The sequence below is a fragment of the Apis laboriosa genome, unplaced genomic scaffold (assembly GCF_014066325.1).
Source record: "Apis laboriosa isolate Shangri-la unplaced genomic scaffold, ASM1406632v1 scaffold16_cov148, whole genome shotgun sequence".
NCBI classification, from domain to species: Eukaryota; Metazoa; Arthropoda; class Insecta; order Hymenoptera; family Apidae; genus Apis; species Apis laboriosa.
Genome location: NW_025222129.1, coordinates 4,841,261 through 4,865,071, shown reverse-complemented (window position 1 = coordinate 4,865,071; position 23,811 = coordinate 4,841,261). Strand labels below are relative to the sequence as shown.

The window sequence follows — 23,811 nt, the reverse complement described above, 5'->3', positions numbered from 1 at the left end:
GCGTGATATCGCTTGTTCGAAAAGCGTAGGCGTGTGTGTGTGTGTGTGTGTGTGTGTCGCTTCTGTCCAGCAAATTTATATGGAAATTCGCCAAATTTGTTCTATACCGTTTCTCTCGTTCCTCTCTCGCTCTCGCTCGCTCTCTCTCTCTCTCTTTCTCACTCGTCCACACATCGATCCGCAATACCCCTCTTATTCACCCCGTAGTTGCAAACATTCCGCGCGTGCATTCATATGGTATGAATAATTTCGCGTTATGGTAGGACAAATAAGAAAATTTCCACGGGTACAATGACGCAAGATTGGCTATTTTCGGCCGATCGAAATTCAACCCCACGAAATATTAATGAAACTTGTCGAATTGAAATTGGCGGAGAAGGATACGTTGATTGAGAATCTCTCGCGATGATTATTGATGAGGTGTTTCGATCGGGTTATTCGGGATAATTCGCTCTTGGAATCGCGTTTGAATATAATCTTTTTCGGGGAGGGGAATAAGAAAAATTGGAGGAAAATTATGGAAAATTTTGGAAATTGTGATAGAGTTCTAAGAGGAGTAGTAATTTCGAGAAGGTGATTATATTAAAGTGATAATTCTCACGAAATTTTACTTTGTATATTTTCCAAATTTGTGATAATTTATTTCACGATAAAATCGTAGTGAAGAATTTGGCAAAACGAGTCAAAAGTGTTATTTTTTTTTTTTGTACTCTTGATTAAAATTTTAAGAAAATTTATAAATTCAATTGTAATTCATAATAAAGAGGAAAATAATTGGAAACGCGATTGTTAAATTTATTTTTCTGCACTTAACGAGATTTAAAAAGACCTTCAGATTAGTCGATTTATCTTAAATGGAATTTATTTTAAGTTCAATAACCGATTCGATTTGTCACGTAATCGAGATAATCGTGAAAATAACAACGTTTCGAGTATTACTTATTACTAAAAATGGCAATGCTTTAATTGCTGACAAAAGATTACATCACAATCGCATTCGTACTCGAAATTTTCCTAAAAAGGAAATCATAATTAATTACGCCGTATTTTCAAATTAAATAATTAATAAGAGTCTCGATAAACGATAATTTTTATATTTAAAATCAAAACTCTCGTCATATTTTTTTTTCAACGATCCAAATTCATTATTCAAACCAGATTACCTTAATTTACTCGTGAAACACTTTTTGGAGAACGAATTTTAGAACGATATACAACAAAAATTCTTACACAAAACTTGCTCGAATATTTACAAGGAACAACATTCGAATATGACAGAAATATCGAAATCGAGATCTGCTTCGATAGAATTTGCGCTTCAGGCGACACGAAAATCCTGAACAACTCCTCCTCCTCCGAAACGGAATCTCACCAATCATAAAATGATGCAAACCGATGCAGAATCCAAAGAAAAAAAACAAAGAACAGTTAAAAGGAACGAGCCTGGTCGAACATGGAAAATGGATATCTCGAGACCGTGGGAGCACCTGTCGCCGACACGAAGGAAATAGTATCCAGAGTGACTCGATTCGGTATAACGAAACGAATCTGCATCGTTTTCGTGAAAGAAAGAAAGAAAGGAAAAAAAAACAACAACGATAGCAGCGGATAGGGTAAACCTGAACGGGGGAGGGAGGCAGGAGAAAGGATGGTCAGAGGTTAAAACACGATATCCAGGGTGAAACGGGTTACCGAGGAAACCGGATTTTCGTTTGGTGGATAATCAACGCCGATGACATCGATATCGACCCCCCGCATATAATCACGCCGCGGGGCTAATCGCCTCGACTCTCTCACCTATATACACAGAAAAGAAGGGAGCCAGTGGACGAGGCGAAGAGAGAGAGAGAGAGAGAGAGAGAGAGAGGAGGAAGTCGAAACGATTCGAGTCTAGCCGATCGTGTCTCGTTGCCCTCCGGGTTTTCGAATTTTCCTCTGACCTCTCTATTCATAAACTCGTTCCCGGGGAAATAATTGTCTGATCGTTGCTTGGCCGGATGGCTGTTCTTGTTAACGAACACCCCCGGTTCAACTATCGGCCGATGTTAATCGCGACTAGGACAGGAGTAAGTAACTTAATTTCAACGCTCGAGGAATATTATTGGACCGGTGGCACCTGATGTAGGGTAGTGGTCATTGAATATAACGGTGTAGAGGATGGAAATTATGGAGGAGAGGTGTATATGCTTTTGGAAAAGTGATTTCTTTTTTCTCTCTCTCTTTTCTTCTTGGATTTCTTTTTTTTTTTTTTTTTGAGATTCGGGTTTTAGAGACGAAATAATTCTACAGTGTCGATATTTAGTTTATTGAGGTAATTAGATTTTGCAATTTGGTAGTAGTGAAAATGTATGGGGATTTTTGGATTCGTTTTCCCTTCGAGATGCAATAGTTTTAGTTACATGAGAAGTAATCGTGGGATATTACGTTATGTTATTTAATATTTTGTGTAGTAATTAATTAAATTCAAGTATTAAATTTTCTGTTCTAATTTGATATCTTTATATGATGTTATAATATATATATATAGAACATGGAATATAGAAAATTATTAAAAGAAAGTATATGTATTTTTGAAAAAGTGATGAATTTTCCAAAAATTCTTTTAAATTTCTTTTTCGACGATTTAAAATTTGATTCGTTTAATGTGAATATTATTATCATTATAATTATTATTCGTATTATTAGCATTTAGATAGTAATTAATTACGTACAAGTATTAAGTTTCGTGAAATTTAGTATTACTTCCGATACGATAACGAAATGTAGAAGAGTGGATTGAGATCGTGATATTCGTACAGATATTCGATGAATTATTACCGAAATGAGTAATAATCCAGCAAACGGAGATATTTTCAATAATAAAAAGAAAGATGTGAATAGAGTAAACTCGGATATCGATCGAAACGATATTCAATCGAAGCTTCTATCTCATCGACGTAATTTCATCACATACAATTTTCAAATGCATCTAATAATCTTCAACTATCCCTCAGCTGTAATAAGCAAGAAATATATATATATATATATATATACAGAGTACAATTTTTCCAGATATTTCTTTCAACCGATTTAAACAATTTTTAATTACACAGTCAAATTAAAACACGAAGGATCGATTATTATTATCTCCTTCGAATATTTCCATATACCGTGAGCAAATTGCAAATTCCATTCTACTTTTAATACGCGACGGTACGATAAAACGAAATACGTTATATTCCTTTTGTGATCGAAATACAACAAGCCGAATCTGTTATTCATTCGGTATCTTTTATCGGCTAATTAGCCGGCCCATTACACTTTAATGGTATTTAATTTTTCCACGCAAAATATATATACAGTGCATACCGAACTCGGTTATTAACGCAACACCTAGCTATCGTAACGCCATTATAATAATAACTGTTAATACCGTCCCGATCATCTAATTATGATTCATTATCAAGCTACGCTATCGAATCAGATTATCCGGAATATATAATTCGTTTCGAGGGTAAAAATCGGCTTCGAACAACGAGATTTGTACGGGAATACGTCTATTCTTTTAGGAGAAACTGTATTATAAAATGTACATCGATTGCAAGGAGATGCTTTACCTTCGTTGTATATATATATATATGTAATCGAAGATATTATAAAATTATGTATCCCCTTTGAACGATATTTATAAGAATGATATCAAAGTGTTGGGTGACAATAACAGTTGGAATGGGATATTAAAGAGAATTAAATATAATATTTTAATAAATTAACGATAAAATTCGATACAAGATAATAAATTCTTAATAAATTCTTTTATAATTTTCTAATTTTTCTAATATATAGTAAATGTAAAAAATAACGAAAAAGAAACTTTTGATAAAGAAGTGACAAAAGTGGAATTTTAAGTACGAATGAAAAATATGAAAGAGGTATCGTAATTACAAAAGAAAGATATGTCTAGATATGTCTAGATCGAGATAATATCCGAGGGAAAAAGAGGTTGCACGAGAAAAAGTGAGGGCAAATGGTATTTATGTCCGCTCATTGAAATCCCAAGTTGGCATTAAATTATTCTGATCGATTGAACTGTCAAGTGCATTGTCCTGGTCGCGTTTACGTAACTTAAGTTTGAGCGATGGCCGGGTCTAGTCTGCAAACCAGCCTCTTCATTCGCTACCGTTACTGTCAATAGCAGAACTTTCACCAGAAGCCACTTACAGGAATTCCACGTAAAATATTCTCCCTTTTCTTTTCGTATCCTTCGACTCGAAATGACTCTCTTCGAATAACTAATTATCTTTAACTTTACCTATATCGTAATCTTTCGTATGATGGGCTCAAACAATGAAGCCTAAAAATCCAATTCCTAATATTGCATAAATTATTCCTAAATTTCCAAAAATTTCTTTTTTTCCTCTTTCATTTATTACAATTTGGGAAATTAATCCAAATCCTGGAAGAATTAGAATATAAACTTCTGGATGACCAAAAAATCAAAATAAATGTTGATATAAAATTGGATCTCCACCACCTATTGGATCAAAAAATGAAGTATTAAAATTTCGATCAGAGAAACACCAGAGAAATATAATTCCAAATTTTCTACATCATTTTCGAATCAAAATCGAAGATGAAATTTTTACTATCGATCTTTATAAATTCAAGAAAAGTTTCGAATCGCTCGAAAGAAATTAAAGAATATCTATGAAATTTTGTCAAAGTATCCGCTACAGAGGACAATCGTTAACCACAACGTAGTTCTCTGTATCTACAAATAGATACCGGGTAGGTATTTATCGGGTGAAAAATACAGAAATGTATCCTTTAACTTGTACTTCAGCTTGTAAAACATTTCAGGATTAAGACAGGAGCGCGAATAGAAAAGTTTTCACGGGAACAACAATTGTGCTTATTCGCGGTGAAAAAGCGGCCATTAATCAGAAATACTTTAACCGACCTACTTGAGAGAAAACGCTCGACCGAATAAAAAGTGTCTAAAAAGTAATGAAGCCGATCTTTCTTTTCTTACGAAAAAAAATATATCTTCTATCCCCTTTCCTTGATAATTCTATTCAACAATGTAATTATTGTTACTTATTATTCTTCTTATTATTCTCAATTCCCAACTCTTACTGTAAAATTCATCGCGATTCTTCGAATCAATGTTTGCGTTCGAATCGAATCGAAATTGGAATTAAAAGAATCGAAGAAGATCGGAGATTTCAAGATGGCCTATTTCCTATTAGATTCCCTATTAAATATCCCCGAAATCTGTCTTTACTTTTTAAAGAATATCCCGTTTTAACCGCCGAGGCTTGTCAAAGAATGGGTCTCGAGCAACGGCGCGTTTAGAAATTATGTCACGAAGTACTTTTCCCCCTTCTACCACCCCTCTACCACCCCCTCTCAACCGATCGATCATTCCTTTCTGACATCGATCGCGAGGAATTTCTCAAGAGGGCTGCAAATGTGTTTGCCTTTCAAATTGCTTAGACCCGGATGTTCGCCGTGCGTGAAAATATGTTCCCTCTCCCTCTCCTTCTCCCTCTCTCTCTCTCTCTGAAAGTCGGTTCGATTGGGGACGGCTTCGTGCCGACTGAATTAAATCGATGGGGATCGTGATGACGAGGATCGAGGGTGGATTCGTTTAATGGATGTTGTAATGGTGGATGTAGAAAAATTGACGCGTACGATACGGACACTTTGATACTTCCAAATTATGTGTTATGATTTTGCGAAAGGGGTGAAAGGGAGAATTTGCAATAGTTATCGCGATCGAAACGAGTAAAAATTATCGGATCGTGTCGATAATACGAAGATATTTGACGAATACTTGATGAATATTTTTTCTTGTCGTTCAATGAGATTAGATATCGAGAAGATAGATTCTATCTAATGAATTGTGAAAGAGTTGAAAAAATTGATTTGTTGTAAAAAGTACCGAGCGATGAAATCGTGAAAACTGGTGATAAGATACGACGAGCATATATCTCTTAATAATCTTTGATAATCTAAATAATTCGATTCAATAGAGAAGAATTTGATCCTTTCCTGGATTTTCTTTTAATAAGTAAGAGAATTATTACTTACCTGTATAAAAAGCCAAGACGTGACAAGAGCCAAACTGCTGTACTGCCCGTTGAATCGATAATGGTAGGCATAGAAGGAGAAGTGATAGAGGTAGAAGAATCTGAAAATCAAGAATTGTATTCTCGATTAGAGAGAAGAGATAAGAGAAAGAACGGGGGGGGGGGGAAAGAGAGGGAAAAAAAAGTCGATCTTTCGTTCGAATTAAATATAAATTATTATTACGACTATTACGTATCTGTAGGCAGCCATCGATATTACGCTTAACAGATTACATAACTCCCCGATATTTACGGTATATTGGCACCCGTGCAACAACATGGACGCTTTATCGATCAGATCATATCAGGTTCCTGCCTATTGAAATATCAAGGCTGTCGCGTTACCTGGTACGTCATTAGTATGACTGGAAAATTATAAGTAATAAATCGTTTACGAATTTTTCTCGTAATTTAACCAAACAACGAACGTTGATGAATTTCACGCTATAATATTTAAATAAAAGAAGGGGGAGAGATAATTTGTAATAATAATAATAATAATAACAACAACAATAATAATAATGAAGAGAATTAATAATACAAATTTGCAGTATCAGTCGTTCAAACCGAATGTAAATATAATCAGAGGAACAATTTAATCGGAACGGAAGTTTCGTTTCGTTGTCTTCGATCTCGGCATGTTATTAATAGGAAATAATAATAATAATTGACGCGAATTTTATTACGATTATACAATTTATTCATCAATTTTTGGAAAGTTTGGTTCGCTGTTGAAAAAAAAAAAAGAAAAAAATATTCGATTCGTTATAATTTCTAATGAAATTGAAGAAAACGATCGTTTTCGATATATTTCGAATACAATTTCCATTTGTCGAAATTTTTTAGCGAAGGCTACCGATTACTCGTTTATGGGATGAATAAAATGAAATGTTTAAATCCGGGGAAAGTTTCCGATTTCGCGTCTCGAAATATCATAAAGTTCTTTTCTCTCATCGCGTCAAGGATTAATCCACCTTTGCTTTATGGTAAATAAAACATGGAAACATTTTATCTCTTAATCTTCCTCTAACTTAATTACTTGTTACGGTATTTCGTGCCTCGCCTCGTTCGATGAACAAAGTCGCGAACATTTCCTTTCATAATGGCCGCTTTGGAACTGTACGAAACAAGATTTTAATTTGTTTATTGAACAATTTACAGAGAGTAACTTATATAAATCCATTCTTAATGCGATTAGCCTCTTTCCCGACTAAAAATATTCAATTTGTTAAGTCGAATCTCGTTTAAAATCTTATTATTCTAGATTTTTCTTCTTTCGATTTCTTCCCAACAAATGCTCTTCTTAAATTTTAAGAATTTCGTAATCTCACGATTTACGAAATTACCGAAAACTTTTCCTGAAAATCCAAAATTCTCTTCATTCGAAACTCGAAGATCCTGAATCCGTCTTCGAATTTTCTTAATCTTTGTAAATTTCGCGAATCACCTTTGAATCGCTATTGCACGCCGCTGTATAAAATTGACAAAATTACAACCTATAGGTATTATAGACTCCTTAAAAAAAAAAAAAAAAAAAACTAGGAAATATAAGAGGAAAAAATGAGACGAGTATGGAAACTTTTCTCACGTTTTGCCCAATGAACATAAAAAGATCGTGGGATGACTTTTTTTACTTTCCGCCTCATCTTATAGTGGCCCTCGAGGTGATAAGGGAGGGGTTGTAATCAAGTGATTTTTACGAGTAGCTGTTACAGGCTCGGCGATATTTGCGGTTCAGGGTGAACTTGGGACTGCATCATCGGCCTTGGTGAGGGGGAAAAAAATGGTGGAAACGGCGAGAAAAATGGCTATTGCGTATCCCTTCGATAAATAAACTGACTAATTTCATGAATCGTACGCTTAAACTTTTCTAAATTTCCTCGATCCAACCGTTATTTTCCATTAAAAATACTTGTACCCGATATTTCGCGATGATTTTTGCGCCTAAAAAAACTTGTTCAACCCCGTAATTGCGATTGAACAATTTAAATAAACAATAGATAGAAATTTTGATTATATTTAAAATGAAAAGATTAAATTCATCGAGCGAAGGAACTATAAGACTCGATTCTTTCGATATCGAAAAAAAAAAAAAAGAAAAGAAAAAAAGAATTATCATCAATTTATAAATAAAAATGAAAATTTCCACATATCTAATCTAATAAAGATTAAGTTCAATAATACAATAATAACAATAAACATCGAACGAAAGCTTTTCTTTGTTTAAAAAAAAAAAAAAAAAATGATCGATGCAATACACGCGATAATTGTCGACAAGTAATAGATAATAATGTTTATTATATCAAACCGATTATCGTTATGCCTGGAGCGTAATAATGAAAACTTTATGATGAATTTAATCCTGAAGTAACTAATTTTACATATTAATGATAACCGCGTTATGGCGAAGCTGTTGCATAATTATATTTGACGTTCTGTATGAATATTAAATGTATTCAGTTTAAATAGTTATAATTAATCATATGCAACGTACCGTTAGGAAAATAAACTGTAACGCGAAAATGCTGGGAGCAGAGATCCTTAAAACGTTCCCTCCTAAATTTCTGTTATTATATAACACGTTATGAATTATTATTTATCGTATGATCACACGATATTACGAAGCTACGTCGATAGACAACATCATTTTCGATTACTTACAGTAATCTAATTTTTCGCATATTAGGATATTAAAAATATAATTAAACATTATAATTATAAAAAAAATTCAAAAGAAATTCGAAGAACAACGAAATAAAATTTCAATCGGAAGAAAATTTAGAATTAAATATATAAATTGTTTCGTTTAAAAAAAAATTGTATAAACAATATATATATTCGATATATAACTCTGTCACAGCTAATGGACGAATTAAACTTACCGTACCGTGTTCGAGATACGTGTCGATAGTCGTTACTTAAACACCGACGACGCTACTTCTCCATAAACGATTCCGTCTGAACGTGCAACACGCCCCCAAAATCTTGCACAGTGCGAATTTATGTACGTCAAGCACGGTCCAAAACCGTTCTGCATTACGTTTTACGATCCTGTCAGTCGTAAAATGCAGTTTAGGCGTCCGATCTATTCCGTTTTCGGTTTAGTACACGAGTTACACGAGCATCTAGTAGATCGAGACCGAGTTTGATCAGACCGAGGATAGTTCAAATAACGTTCACCCTATACTTAATCATAAATATCCTGTTCAGCATTTTATCTTCGAATATGTGTCAAAAATATTTCTAGATCGTGGAACACTTCTTTTTAATTTTTAAACAATGTCCTGTTTTTAACCGTGCAAATTATCACTTCTCGTACAATCTAATTTTGATAATCTGTATTTTTTTATATAGATTATATAGATTCGATCGCGAAGAGAAATTAAAATTTTTGTTATTCCGTGAAAAACAATGCTTCTCCGCTTTGTTTTAAATTTATTACAAGAAATAACGATTAAATCATTATATATCTTCTGTGATATATTGCCTTTATTAATTTCGCTGAAATCGAGCAAATACGTATATATATTTTTCTTTCTTTTTTAATTTTTAATACACAAATCGAAACAAAAAGCAGGGTGCAAAATGTTTGTTCAAACGTTTCCAAAAATTTAAATTTCGATCATTCTGTCGATGAATCGGGGAGAAGAAGACGAAGAAACGAATGGTTTCAAAGCAGAAGACACCCCGCCGGTCCACGCGTTGCTCGAACGGGGAGAAATCCGAGCATCCATAAGATAAATTCAACGTTTGCATAACAGGATAATTCGATTTTAACGTAAGCACCGGAAAGGGGAAAAAAGCATAAAGATAGAGGAATAGAGTGCGGAGGGAAGAAGGATGAGAAAGAATGCACGTTCAAAATCCCGATTTACGTATTCCGGGGACATAGCCTCTAAAGTGTCCCACGCTCGGGGAACCGCAACCATCCGACGACGATTCATACGTCTTTCCCGAGAATGGAAAAGGTAAAGAGGAGACTGGAGACTCTCCAAACGCATTCTGAATTCAGTGAATAGCGCGCAACCCCTACCCTTACGATCGCGAGAAGGGATACTTTCGGACCTTGCAGCGAGATTTTTACAAGTTGCCAACTTCCTACGGACCGGTTGCTAGGGAATTTTTCGCGCGATAAGCCCCGTCGGTAATTCGATCTACGCGAGTTCTACCAACTGATTCGCTGATCTTTCGACTCGTCCATTTTTTGTTTTCTTACTTGACAATTGTTATCGACCGATGGTCTAATTGGAAATTGAAAAAGTTATAATCGGATTTCTGATTAGAATCTCTCAGTTTTTATCGGAATAGAACAGATTAGAACGGAATATTCGTTATACGAAAATGAATTAAACCATCCGAGTAATATTATACGATATACATAAAAATTGAATAGATTACATAAGAGATTATATAAAATCATTTAAAAACGTTTATTTATTATTGCACGTAAAATATACGTATCTCACGTCAAGATCATCTTTATCAACTCGATTGCCTGATAAACACAATTTTCAAATGATTGCACGATTTATAGATGATGATAAATTTACAAGAAAGAAAGAGAAAAAAAAAAAAAGAAACATTCCAAAGATCAAAGATACTTTTAAAGCTCGTTCGAAAACTGGGAGATATCAAAATAAAGAGCGCACAAGAGCGAATTTGCAATTTGCAGTTCATCGTTCCTCCCAGCCTCGAAGATTTACGATGCAATATAGGGGCTCTCCGGGTTGGATCAGATCACGCGAAATGGATTCGCCGGGGCGTACTTTGTCTTTCGTTCTCACTTTCTCCGAGGGCACAATTCATGATAGGCCAACACATACAATGGATTTACGATACATTGGGATGGGGGGCTCCTCCTCCTCCTCCTCCTCCTCTCCCCCTATATATATATAAAAATCGTCCCGCTGAAATATCGTCGCGAGATGGAACCCTTTTATTTAATTCACTTCGGTCGGCGATCCTCGGTAATCCGAGAAAAACAAACAAACTTCTAAATACACCGGGGCGAATTCTTGGAGACAAAAGACATGGTTGCGTAACGCGGAGACGGTTAAAAGGGAGCCGACCACCCATTCGCCGGACGAAACGGATATCCTTCGCCCTATTCAATGTTCCTCGCCACTCTTATGCCCGGTATTATTACGAAAGAACGGTCCACTTGCGTTCGAGAAAAAAAAAAAAAAAAAAAAGAAAAATGAAGGAAAACTTGGAGAGGAAAGGAAAATAGCGGAAAAATTGAATATTTTTTTTTCTTCTTTTCTTTTTCGAATAATACTGAATCTCTCCTTTCGAACAATACTTCGATTCCATTGATATGATTTTCTTAATTATAAGAAATTCATAGTAAAAAAGATTCGAGGAAATCATTTATAATCTTAATCCTCTTGCCGAGAAAAAAGTAAAAACAACGAGCATAAAGCAATTTTACAACGATATGGAAAAGAAGACGATCGTCGAAACAACGGGTGGATCGTCAAAAGAAAAAAAAAAAAGAAAGAAGGGAGGAGACAAGAAACGGAATAGAAATAAAAAAAAAAGGAAAGAGAAGAAGGGACGGAGGAGGGGGATGTGACCGTCTCCATAACTGTACGGTCCACTCGACTAACGTAAGTATATTGTCAATCAATCCACGGTATAAAAGCAATCTGAGGTTCGGTCGGCGGGGTGGCGAGATCCCGTGGGGCGTGGATGGGCCGACCGAGGCAAGGATCCAAGGGAACCGAGAAAGGAGAGTGGCCTCCGGTAAGGAGAAGGGGCTGCGGAACGAAAGAAGAGGGTAAAGAGTGCAAACAATCCCCCTCTCGGTTGCGGAGGGAGAAGGAGTGGGAGAAGGAAGGAGCGAAAGGGAGGAGGAAAGTTGGTTGATAGAGAAGGAGAAACTCCTTTTTACTCTCTGCCCACTCGAAGGGCTCTGGCCAACGACCAGGGGGTGAAACGAAACTCCTCCACGTATACTTATACCAGGTGTACACTTGTGTACGTGGGACACGCGTGATCGAGGATACGTACAGGGTGTCTCGAGAAGAGGAAATGTTACATCCGTGCGCTAAGGAATATGGAAAACGAAATTCGCACTCGTTCATAAAATATTTTTTCCCCCCCTCCTAATTATCTTACAGTGAATTTTCGTTAATTTAATAAAGTTGATATTATATAGATGGATAGTTAAGGGAAAAAATTCGTGCGCGCGAGAAGATTTCAAAAAGATCGTATATATAAAATTTCAGGTGAAAATATAGTTTTACTCGAATCGGTTTACTGCAAAGACACCCTGTATAACGAAGCCAGCGTGACCAAGCGGATACGGCCAATGGTAGGATGTATCTGGAAACGTCACCGGAAGAGCTGGGACGTCCTCGAGAAGGTGGCGTATCCCGTTCATAGGGAGTGGTAAGAAAATATATCGCTTCGACCAGCGGAAGAGACAATGACACCGATAAAAGGGACGATCTCCGGATTCACGGATACTTTCTTCGCGATTCGTTTGGATTGATCGATGATTAGAAAGGGGAATATCGCGGGAATGATATTAATAATGCTATTGACTTTATAAAGCATACGTTCGAGTTTTAATTATCATTGAAAATTTTCTATTTCTTCGTTATGATACAAAAATAAAACGCGTAAACAAAATGTCGATGTTATCGATGGTAAAAAAAAAAAGTACCATCGTAGTTTGAAAAAACATACAATATACATATAAATTCTTCCGTCCATCGAAAAGATTTTCGACAATATTTTAACGCGTTTAATTTTTACGAATCTATAAAATCGCACGTGAGATACAATCGAGACGACTTAATCCAATCGATCGAAGGGTTAAACAATTCGTCGGGGAGTAAGATAAAAATCCATCTAACCAGGGCGAAGGGAGGGGAATAAAGGTGGCGACGATACCAGGAGAAATAACTCCTATCCGGGATAACGTAGATGACTCGGGCCATGCACCAGCAAATAAGGTTACACGTCCCTTATAACCCGGGACGGGAAGTTGTCCCCCGCGAGGGGCGGCGAGGCTTTGGAGTAGCGGAAAATGAAATAATATCGGCGCAAACACACGGGACCGGGCGAGCAACGCCAAAAAGGCCGTGGATAAATACGTAAGAGAGTTTACGGGTGTAACGGGTGGGAAAAAGGATGGATCGGTGGAGGAGGGGAGAGGAGAGAGGGAAGGGGGAGAAATGGAAGGAAGAGAGGAAAGGAATAATGCGTGCAACGAGTGTACACGTCGTGGGATCGTGGCCACGTGGCAAAGCTCTCTCTCTCTCTCTCTCTCTCTCTCTCTTTCTCTTTGGATACCGCAGATTTTTCGACGTTCAGATGGACAGCAAATCTGGATAATGTATTTACAGAATCTTACGAATGGACCCGTGCACCTCCTACCTACCAACCCGCGTAAAAATTTCATCCTTCTTCCTCCACGCGAGAGGATGGAGAGGATCCTTTCTATTCTCGCGTTTCGAATCTTGGAGGATGGATTTCCTCCTCTTCCTCTCTTTCGATAAGTTGTGTTTAAACAGCGAAACGAGTGGGAGGATGATCCTACGGATCGATCCCCCCCCCCCTTCATAGGGTGAAAATCAAATTTATAACCGCAAATTTTCCAAGTTCTTGCTGGTAAGTTGAATTTATTGTTATTATTATTATCTCGAATAAAAGGAGAGAGGAAATTAAGGAATTTAACAAGTAAATAAAGCGAAGTAAATAAATTGCTCTAAATGGTAAATAAAATGGCAAATAATAATATTCTTCTGTATATTGTAAGAGAATTATTTAGTTATCGGTTAAATACTTAATCGTTACGCACGATTCAAATTCAAATTCGAAATCTGAAACAATAACTAAAGAGAATCGTACGATAAAAGAATCGTAATGATATAAAAAAAGGCGAGGTCCGTCCCTTTTCCCCCCTCTCCGTCTACTCTGACTGAATCGTTAAAAATACTCGAGGAAATCCGTTGAGTGGGATGGAATGATCTCTTTCGAGAGATGTCAAGGGTGTAAAGGATCCCCAGTAAAGATCATTAATCATGCGATACCACCTGTGAACCACCTCTCGAGGCGGGTACTCGAGACAAGTTCGAAAAAAAAAAGAGAAAAGAAAAGGGGGGGGGGCGAGGGGGAAGCGAGAAAAAGAAAAGTGGAGTGATACGAAAGCAGGCGGCCAAAGCTCGTACCGGTTATTGTACGGATGCCAAGGTTTATCCTGCCTTTAATGCGTCCCACTGCATTATACCAGGTTATATACAAGGCCCCTGGTGTAATAATACGGAATAGAAACCGTGAAAATTCTTGATTATTCCACGGGAGTCTGGCGGATTACCGTAGACTATGGCGTTGAATGTTACATCATGCTTTCGGAGACGGGGAAAAAAATGGCCGCGATGGCACCACGATGACCGTGGAATTCTATTCTCCAAGAGCGGTTAAGGAGAAGAGAGAGAGAGAGAAAGAGAGAGAGAGAGAAAAGAAATACTTTTAAAAAATTACACTTCTCCTTTTTTCCCATATTTCTCCTCTTGTTGATAAATATATCGAAAGTCGTTGTGTTGTTTTATTGTTGTACACTTTTCGAGGATATTGGAAATTTTATTGACTTTGCTTCGACGCGCTTCGAAGCAAAGATTGCTTTCTTCTCGAATTCGATTATAAGTGTATTGCGCAAGAAAAAAGAAAATTTCTATATAATTTTCCAAAAAAAAAAAAAAAAAAAAAAAAAAAAAAANNNNAAAAAAAAAAAAAAAAAAAAAAAAAAAACCTTCGAAATTTTGAAAAATCACATCAAGAACAAAATGGAGCTTAAGAAGAATCGATTCAAATTTAAATGGACGAATAAACTTTCTATATAAACTCGTTATGATAACTCGTGTTCGATCCACTCGATCCATCGAGTGTAATTAACAAGAGGAGGAAGGTGATGGTGGTGGTAAGTTGAGGGAGGGCGGAGTTTAAATCGGCATTAAAATTGATCAGATCGAAATGGACATTAGGAACTCGACTCGAGGAGCATCTATCCACGCAAGTCACGAAACTGGAAACTTTGTCTAAAACGCGGAGATGGTAATCAACCGTCCCAAAGGATGATATCGATTGGCAAGGAAACGAGGGATTCCCTTACGCATTTACGAACTCGTGACGGTCGCAGAGCGGATTCGGGTGGACCGATGATACCGGTGATCCGATAACCGTGCGGTATATCGTTAATATTTCATCGTGCCACGTCCAGAAACTTTGCGGTCACGCGTCCACTTCAACCGACGGGATCGAACCGACCCTTCCCGCTCACGGGCTACGATCAAATGTGTAACTTGCTCTATATCTCTAATTGCCAATTATACTTACAACTATCTACAGCTTCCAGAGTTCTTTTTTTTTTCCTTTTTTTCTTTTTTTATTTGCTTGAAAGCATACGTGTGCTTTCGATTAAATTAATTTTAGTATTATGATTTACTTAAAAGGATACGTGTGTGCTTTTGACGAAAGATTTTCATCGAAGAGATTAATTTTTGGTGAATCGCGTTAAAAATAATTGTCGATTCAGTGAATTTCTTTATAAGATTAAACGAAGAATAACTTTTATATATATATATACAATATAATTTGGGCGTTTGAAAAGTAATAAATAAATTGATTAATAAATGTACAAGTAATAATAGTAGTATCAGTAGATATATATGATGAGCTAATACTGAAAATCATTTAGAAATTTTGAAAATGTAATAGAAATCTCGTGTCTCGTTCTATTCGATTAACACGAATTTTGAAAATTGAGTAAAAATTTCATTGTTGATTGGAAAAAAGAAAGGGGGGGGAAAAGGGAAACGGGACGTTAAAAACGATCGTTTCTAGTGTTAATATCTAAACCAGATGGTATGAGAGGCTGATTTTCACGTTTTATTGTAGGTGTAAAAAAGCTTTCGCGGCCAGGTCGATTGCGAGTTGATCGTTTTCCATAGGTCGGCTTTTACATCGCCGAATAAAGGTTAAAATTGCTTATTTCCCTGGAACGATGGCAATAGAACCATAAAACGCGGTCCTTCCAGGCATCATAGTGACCACTTGGAAGGGTGTGGCTGAATTAGAGTTTAAGAGATCGCCTAGGCTATTGGCAAGCTGCTCGTGCAAACCGCCAATGGACTCGATTCGAGTCCTGAGTTTCCATGTCCTCCCGAACGATTGTAAATACTTGCCAACGATTTTGATCGAATTCTCGCCCACACTTGAAATCGATTTGCGAAATCTCGTTTCGGAATACTCCTACTATTACTACTACTACTACTACTACTACGTGTTTTTTTCTTTTTCCTTTTTTTTTTTTAATTTCTCAACGTGGAACAAACATTTCAAAGGGGATTTTCAATTTATTAAATGTCACTTGTGTATCGTTCTATTCGATGTGAAATTGAAAACATTGGAAAGAGAGGGAGGGGGAGAGAGAGAGAGAGAGAGGGAGGGGGAGAGAGAGAGAGAGAGAGAGAGAGAGAGAGAGAGAGAGAGAGAGAGAGAGAGAGAGAGAGAGAGAGAGAATATTACAATTTCATTTTTCAATTTCAACTAATATTATTAGAGCTGGTTAAAGAGGAGGGAAGAAAAAAAATGAATGCAAAAAAAAAAAAAAAAAAAAGAAGAAAGAAAGAAAGAAAGCACGAGATGCGCAAGATAAGTATAACACAAGACAGCCTTTTTAACTCCCTTTTCATGGTAGACTTGTTTTCTAAGTGCACTGAAAAAAAAAAAAAAAGCCAATCGCTAGGTGGTATATGGAATGACACGAACGGTGCATTACGCTCCGCACCACTGGAATTTCTCTCGTCATTAGATGACTTTTATCGCGTGACGTATAAAATCGATATAACACCCTCTCGTGCCTTTTTTTGTGAGCAGGGTAAAAACCACTTCTTCACAACAACGTTTATAATTGTCGAGTGGTAATATACAACGATGGATCATATCAATATTTATCCAATGAATAATCTTTATTTATTTATTTATTCATTTATTCATAGGCTATATACATATATACATTTAAGCAGCGATAATAATTTAAATTTAATATTTAAATTTAAAAATCGTATTTACGATCTTTAAATTATTAAAATAAGTCAAGTAAATTATAAACTTGATGAAAAATTATAACGTTAAAAATTAATATCGCGTTATTAATTTATCTTTCAAAAAATAATAATGATAATAATAATAATAATAATAATAATTTTCTTGAAACAATCATGATCACGAGACGATCACAATGAGAGAATATGAACGAGATTCGAAATGAAAATTAAAGTATTTTACAAAAAAAAAAAAAAAATAAAAGAAAAAAAAACACCATGCAGAGAAGAAAAATCGTTAGATAAGCTATTTTCATGGAAGGAAGAAGAGAGAAAGAGCAAAGTCGACAACAGCTTTCGTTGCGACGCGATACCACTCCACTAATTAGACATTAGCGCAACAAACAACCCCAAGGTACCGTGTACCTTGCCTCCACCCTGTCAACCACCTCCAGAAACCGCCCCAATCCCCCTGACGGAATGCTCAAGTTACAAATTAACTTGCAGAGATCATCCGTTTCCACCTCGACGCCCACCGACGCCTATTCGGATCTCCCGGAGTTCGCTCCGCTGGAAATTCAAACACAGACGAAAAAAAGAGGAGCGCCGCTGCGAGATCCTGCACAGCTATCCACTTCACTCTCTTAACGTATTTTAAATCTGCGTCGCGCGACCTCCCACGAAACAGACTAAATCCGAGCCCCAAAGTCCATCTTCTTCTTCCTTCTTTTCTTTTTTTTTTCTTTGCATAAAATTTTATTAGAAAATAGTTTTCACAACGCGACGTAATAAGTAGTATGTGTCTCTTTTTTTTTAATTTTTCACGTATTTTGTACAGTGTATATTGTTATGCATTTAAATTTTTAAGTCGCTTTAAAGTGTATTATACTCTTATAATTCTTTGTTCTTCTTAAAATTCAACGAGCTATGAAACTCGTGGAAACGATGATTGGGAATTGAAATATGTATGATCAAGGGATATGTATGTATATATTAATTACGAAATAAATAGTATAAATATAAAAATTTAAGAAATTATAGAATTATCAAAATCTGAATTTCCTACAATTTTTTCCTGTTTATATATTATAACGCGATGCTTTGTACCGATCTATTTTTCAAATTTTAATAATCGAAGATCACAAATAAATTGAAGCTTAAACGATAAAAGAATTCGATCAAAGCTTTCAAAACTCATCTAAATCGAAAACATCTTTACTTTTCCATATTTATTTTAAAAAAGAAAACGAAAAAAAAAAGAAAACACGTAATTAGAACCCCATTAGCACGAAGAAGCGCACAACTGGAATACCTGGAATCGAGCCAATTAATTACAAGTCGGCTTAAATTACAAGAGTTCTCGAGGATTTTCACGGTTCAAGACCGCGAAGAAGGAAGAACAACTCTACAGATATATATATATATTCGATTTCGCTTGGTCGCCTAATTTCCACTATTTTCCTTCTTCCGCCTCTCGCTACCTAGACAAGATACACGCCCGACAAATGACGAGCCACCGAGGCGTATCGATCGATCTGTGCGAGAAATCGGGAAAGTAACAAGGAGTTTATCGATATACCGTGGCTAACAACCATATCCATCCCCATGGAAACGCCACTCGCGAGATATCTTGCATGAATCTCGTGGTGTTAAGGTTCGAGGGATGCAAGGATGGAGGGTAGAGAAAGAGAGAGAGAGAAAGCTGTAAGAAATTCGAGAAAGAATGGGTATGGGTCGAAGGTTACCAATTATCAGAGAAATCACGGCTGATCGCGTTTAAGACGTGAAATGGCGTGTCGCGCGTTCCTCTTCCTAAGGGTGGCTTCGTTAAGAGCAGCTTCTTCGAATAAATGAAAAAAAAAAAAAAAAAAAGAAGAAGAAGGAGAAGAAGAAGAAACGTGTCGTCACCGACTTTTCTCGTCGACAGATATTATTTTTCTCTCTCTCTCTCTCTTTCTCTCTCTTTTTACGAATAAAGATAAATTTAATCGTTACGTAGCGGACTTATTGTACGCGTTAACCTTGTTGAAAATCTATTCTCGTAATTAACTGTTATGTAAAATTCTTCTAAATATATGCAGTGGCATTGAATCGCACGAATATATATACGTATAAATAGATCACGCGTATTATTTCGATGACGAAGATAGTCTTTGTTAGAGAAGGATTGGAAGAGAAATTTATATTTTTATTCCAATTTAAAAAGATTTTAAGTAAAATCGAATATCGCGTTAACGTAAAATAATTCGATCCTTGGAGGGTTAAAGCTTGAAATTGCATCCGTTATATTTTATCAGCTTTCAGGGATCGGACAAGTCCCAAGAGACACGGAAATAAAATTAGAAAAAAAAAAAAAAAAAAAAAAAAAGAAACAATATCGATATAAAATCGATATTACGAACCACGGAAGAAAGAAGGGGAAAATCTTCGTCAAAATCCAAAATTCAAAGGAACAACAGAATCTTTGACAGAGTAAGAGACGTGAGAGTTCAACCCAAAGAAGGGTGACACAAAAATTAAAGGACAACGGACTTCTCACAATCGAAGCAAGCCCTTAGACCTCTCTCTCCCCTCTCCCTCTCTCCCTCTCTCTCTCTCTCTCTCTCTCTCTCTCTGGATGCCCTGGACATCCGAGCCAAGCCTTTGCTCTCCTCTTTGGTTGGAACCTTAAAAGGAGCCGAGAGAAACGCGAGGGGGATGAAATTGAAAAGGAGAAGACGAAGGAAAGGAAAAAGAGAGAAAGAGAGAGAGAGAGAGAGAAAACCCCCTTACTCCAATGCTCTCTTTACTTCCACCGATCTTCTCCTTCCCCGCAATCACCTCCTCGTAATTAACCTCCATTACGCCAGTTTTCTGTTACCCCCACCCCCATCTCCAACCATCCTGCAACCTCCCTCCCTCGAGCGGAAGAGGGATAGAGTTGCCTGTTTCCCAGGAAGCCGGTAAGGTATCGGTTATAGTTTATTATTCTTCTAATGGAAAAGCACCCCAGACATCTTCCTCCTCGACAACCGCTGCCACTCTTCATCCCCTCCCCTCCCCCACGTTCATCTCCCTGCTCGATGTCTATGTAATCGTCTTACGCTTGCCGAGCAAGCTCCTAATTATCGCGAGCTCCGCCTCGAGATACATTTCCATTTCGGGATATCCACCATCGGGTAGTGAGCATCGCGGATTTTCGGGGAGGGGGATACAGAGAGGGAGAGCGAACTCAAAGGTGAACGAGATAATTAGGATTATAACGGAATAATTGGAAGGCGAGGGCCGCCACCGTTTTCGTTTCTCTTCCGTAAGTAAGCTTTAAAGTCTCGAACGTATTCCGAATTCCGGTAGATAACGCCGCTATTCGCAATTGGCCGCTAATTATTCGCCTAAGCGTTCACACTTGCGAGACGAGCGAATTTCAGCGGAAACGTTTTCGTTCGAGAGATCCTCGCCTCGTTCCCGCACAGGATCTTGATTTCAATTAGGATATTATTGATATACGAAGGGGATGAAGAAGTTTGGTGTCATTTTCTTTTTTTTTTTTTTTTTTTTTTTTTTTCTTTTAGAAGAGAATCTATGATTCAATAGAAATGACGAAGATTTATGGAGATTTGTGCAGATTTATCTGGTCTTGTTTCAATTATGAAGAGAAATTTTAATTAATTTGTTTGAATTAAGAAGTTTGGTTATGAAACTATACGTAGCATCTATTCTTTATATTAAAGTGATTATTCGAGCAAAATTCTCTTCCTCAACATTGCACAATTCTTTTCCTAATAAAAACGAAAAAAAGCTACGTCAAAAAATCTAATTATTCCAAGCCTAATCGTCGCACAAAGTGTTGCAAAACTTGACAAAACCCGAGTTAATCAAAGCTCAAAGAAACATTTACCATTCCAAAGAAGAAGAAAAAAACACCTTAATCTTAATTCCAACAATTAGCACAACGAAACAAATACAAATACAAAATTCACGTCTACCTCGACGGTGAAAAAAAAAATACTCGAAAGACTTGATCCAAAATCGAAGAATCCAGAAGCAAGGAACACAAGGGGGGAGGGAGAGATCTTGGAAGCCGGGAAGCGCTTCCCGGTATCGGTATTTACACGTTAAAGAGTGTCTGGTCGTGGAGTGGGAGGCGGCGGGAAGCGCGGCGCCATTACTATGCAAATAGATTCGGAGTGACACGACGAGAATGGGCCATACCCGGGTGCACCTAACTGGCGCCCGTCAGGACACCATTTAATAGTGTAGTTTCGCCGTGCACACGCCGCCGCCGCACTCGGCCAACCGAGCGCCACCCTTCCCCCATCGTGGCTACCACCGAACCTTATATATATATATATATATATATATATATAAACACACACACACATACACACTACATCTATATATATATATATATATATATATATATATATATATACACCAGCCTCGATACAGGTAATGAAATTGTCCATGCATGAACCGACACACCGGGATGGGCGAACGTTTGTTCTGCGATCGGGCGAATACGTCGTTGCGTGCCTTTTGCGCGGCGAGCCAGATTCCCGAGGATTTGCCGGGAATTTCAGGTACACAAATGAGTGCCTATACCGGTCACGTGTACACGTGAACTCGAGCCGGAAACGCGATCCTCCGACGTCACGGTTTCGAAAACCCGGAATGGGGATGATGATACCGGATAGCAACAAACGTGGATGGAGAGAGAGAGAGAGAGAGAGAGAGAGAGAGAGAGAGAGAGAGAGAGAGAGAGATGGTGGCTGGGACACGTACGTAGCGTAACGGAGAATCCCAAAGGATGGGTGGAAATAGACGTGATAAAAATATAAACGAGACGATGAGAGAGAGGAATCGCGCGAGAAACGCGAAACTCCTCCTCGGTTAGATTTTCACCGAGGATTCCACACCTTTTAGAGCCTTCCGCCTTCCCGCTAATGGATAATTTCCGTTTCCGTTCCGTTCTCCGTCCCTCCCTCTCCCCATCTTTCTTCCCCCTTTTGTTTATTCGGCCACCAGCGCCGATTGTTCGCGCGCTAAGATTTCGCACGGTGGGGATCGGTATCGAGATGGATTGGTAATGTTTAAAGACGGACACCTTCGTGCGTGTATGTGTGTCTGTGTGTGTGTATATGTGTGTGTGTATGTGGACTTTTGGAGAAGAAAGGGAAAGGGATACGAAGATCTGGGGAGGGAGGGGGAGGGATACGTTTGCTCTGCCTTCGAGAAAAGCAACTCGAAAGACTCTAACTCTATGGAGATCTAATTGGGGATTACTTAACAAGGAAAATGGCAGTATATCTCGAGATATCGCGCGCAATTTTGAATGCTGCTTGTCGCAAATTTTTATTATAATCTGTATTCTGGAAACTAGTGTACCGTAATCACATAGTAGTCTAAATTCCTTCGTATAACAAATCGTGTAACAATTTTGTTATAAATTGCGCAGGGAGTATGTCCCCCTCCCCCGCTAATTTCGATGTATCGTCATTATATTTTCATTATTTACGGGTGTGTGAACGGATCGCGGATGTGCGACGGGGAAATAAAATTGATAAAAATATACAGAAAGGTGATGAGATAGAACGGGATCACGGGCGACAACACAAACATCGCGAGAACTTTTGTACGGGCTAGGTTTTCCAGCTTGTTTGCGCGCGCGTATTGTATTATCCCGCCGGTTTGTTTTTCTCTTTGTTTGGCCACGTGCGATTTTTAATATAATGAATCCTTGCGCGAGCGGCCTGTACAAATACGAACGTACGATTTTAAACATTACACACGGCCGTGACGTATCAAAAAAAAAAAAAAAAAAAAAAGAAAAAAAGAAAAAAAGAGGGATGTGAAAAAAGAACGTAACGCGTGAACGCGTTAGTTTTATAAAGCGGAGATAATAGTGGGCGCGCGATCGATTCTCCACATCGATTCGAATTTTGATACAGTTCATTCTCGATTAACGAGAAATTGCTAATAGAAATAGAATAATTTAAAAAAAAAAAAAAAAAAAACGTATAATATAATTGATAATTTTCTATATTGGGATAACTTTCGTTTCTTTTTTTCTTTTTTTTTTTTTCGAGAATAACATTTTGATATTTAGATTAATCGATTCTCTAATTTCATTATTTGTTAAATAAATCTTCCAATTCAATCCAAAACAGAATTAATAATCACCGATAACGAGCTCTGATCGATCAATTGCTCAAACATTCTTATTCGCGCCATAAAAACATCTAAAAAAGAGAGAGAGAGAGAGAGAGAGAGAAGAAACAAGGAAATTCTATTCCCATCCACAATTTTTCCCCAAAAGAATGACGCGCGCCACAATTTTTCCCCCCAAAAAAATGACTTCCGCCTCCGCTTTTCGATACGCGAGGGTTCTAGATCTTAGGGGCGACGCGCGTACGTCTTCGCAAACGCATGAAAACGTATCCAACGCGATGAACATTTATGGCCCCGCTCGCGATGGCTGCGATGCCATTTTGAATCACGCATACCATGAATAAACAGGAATTTCATTTTGACGATGCCTCGTAAAACTTGGCTCCGCGCAGCCACGGCCGTATTTTCCAAAACTTCTCCGCCGAGCCCCGATGCTTTTAATGACACGCGCGCGAAATTAAATACAGAAGGGAGGGGGAGAGAGAGAGAGAGAGAGAGAG

General features: G+C 37.4%; 1 protein-coding gene across 3 annotated transcripts in view; it reads right to left on the bottom strand.

The window, feature by feature from the left end:
* LOC122710961 (membralin) overlaps nt 1-23,811 on the bottom strand; it is an 80,142-nt gene that overhangs the window by 7,542 nt on the left and 48,789 nt on the right. For all 3 annotated transcript variants that reach the window (XM_043929236.1, XM_043929239.1, XM_043929237.1), the window contains exon 11: nt 6,073-6,172. In XM_043929236.1, the coding sequence (XP_043785171.1) occupies nt 6,073-6,172 (100 nt within the window). The remainder of the gene's footprint in view (nt 1-6,072; nt 6,173-23,811) is intronic.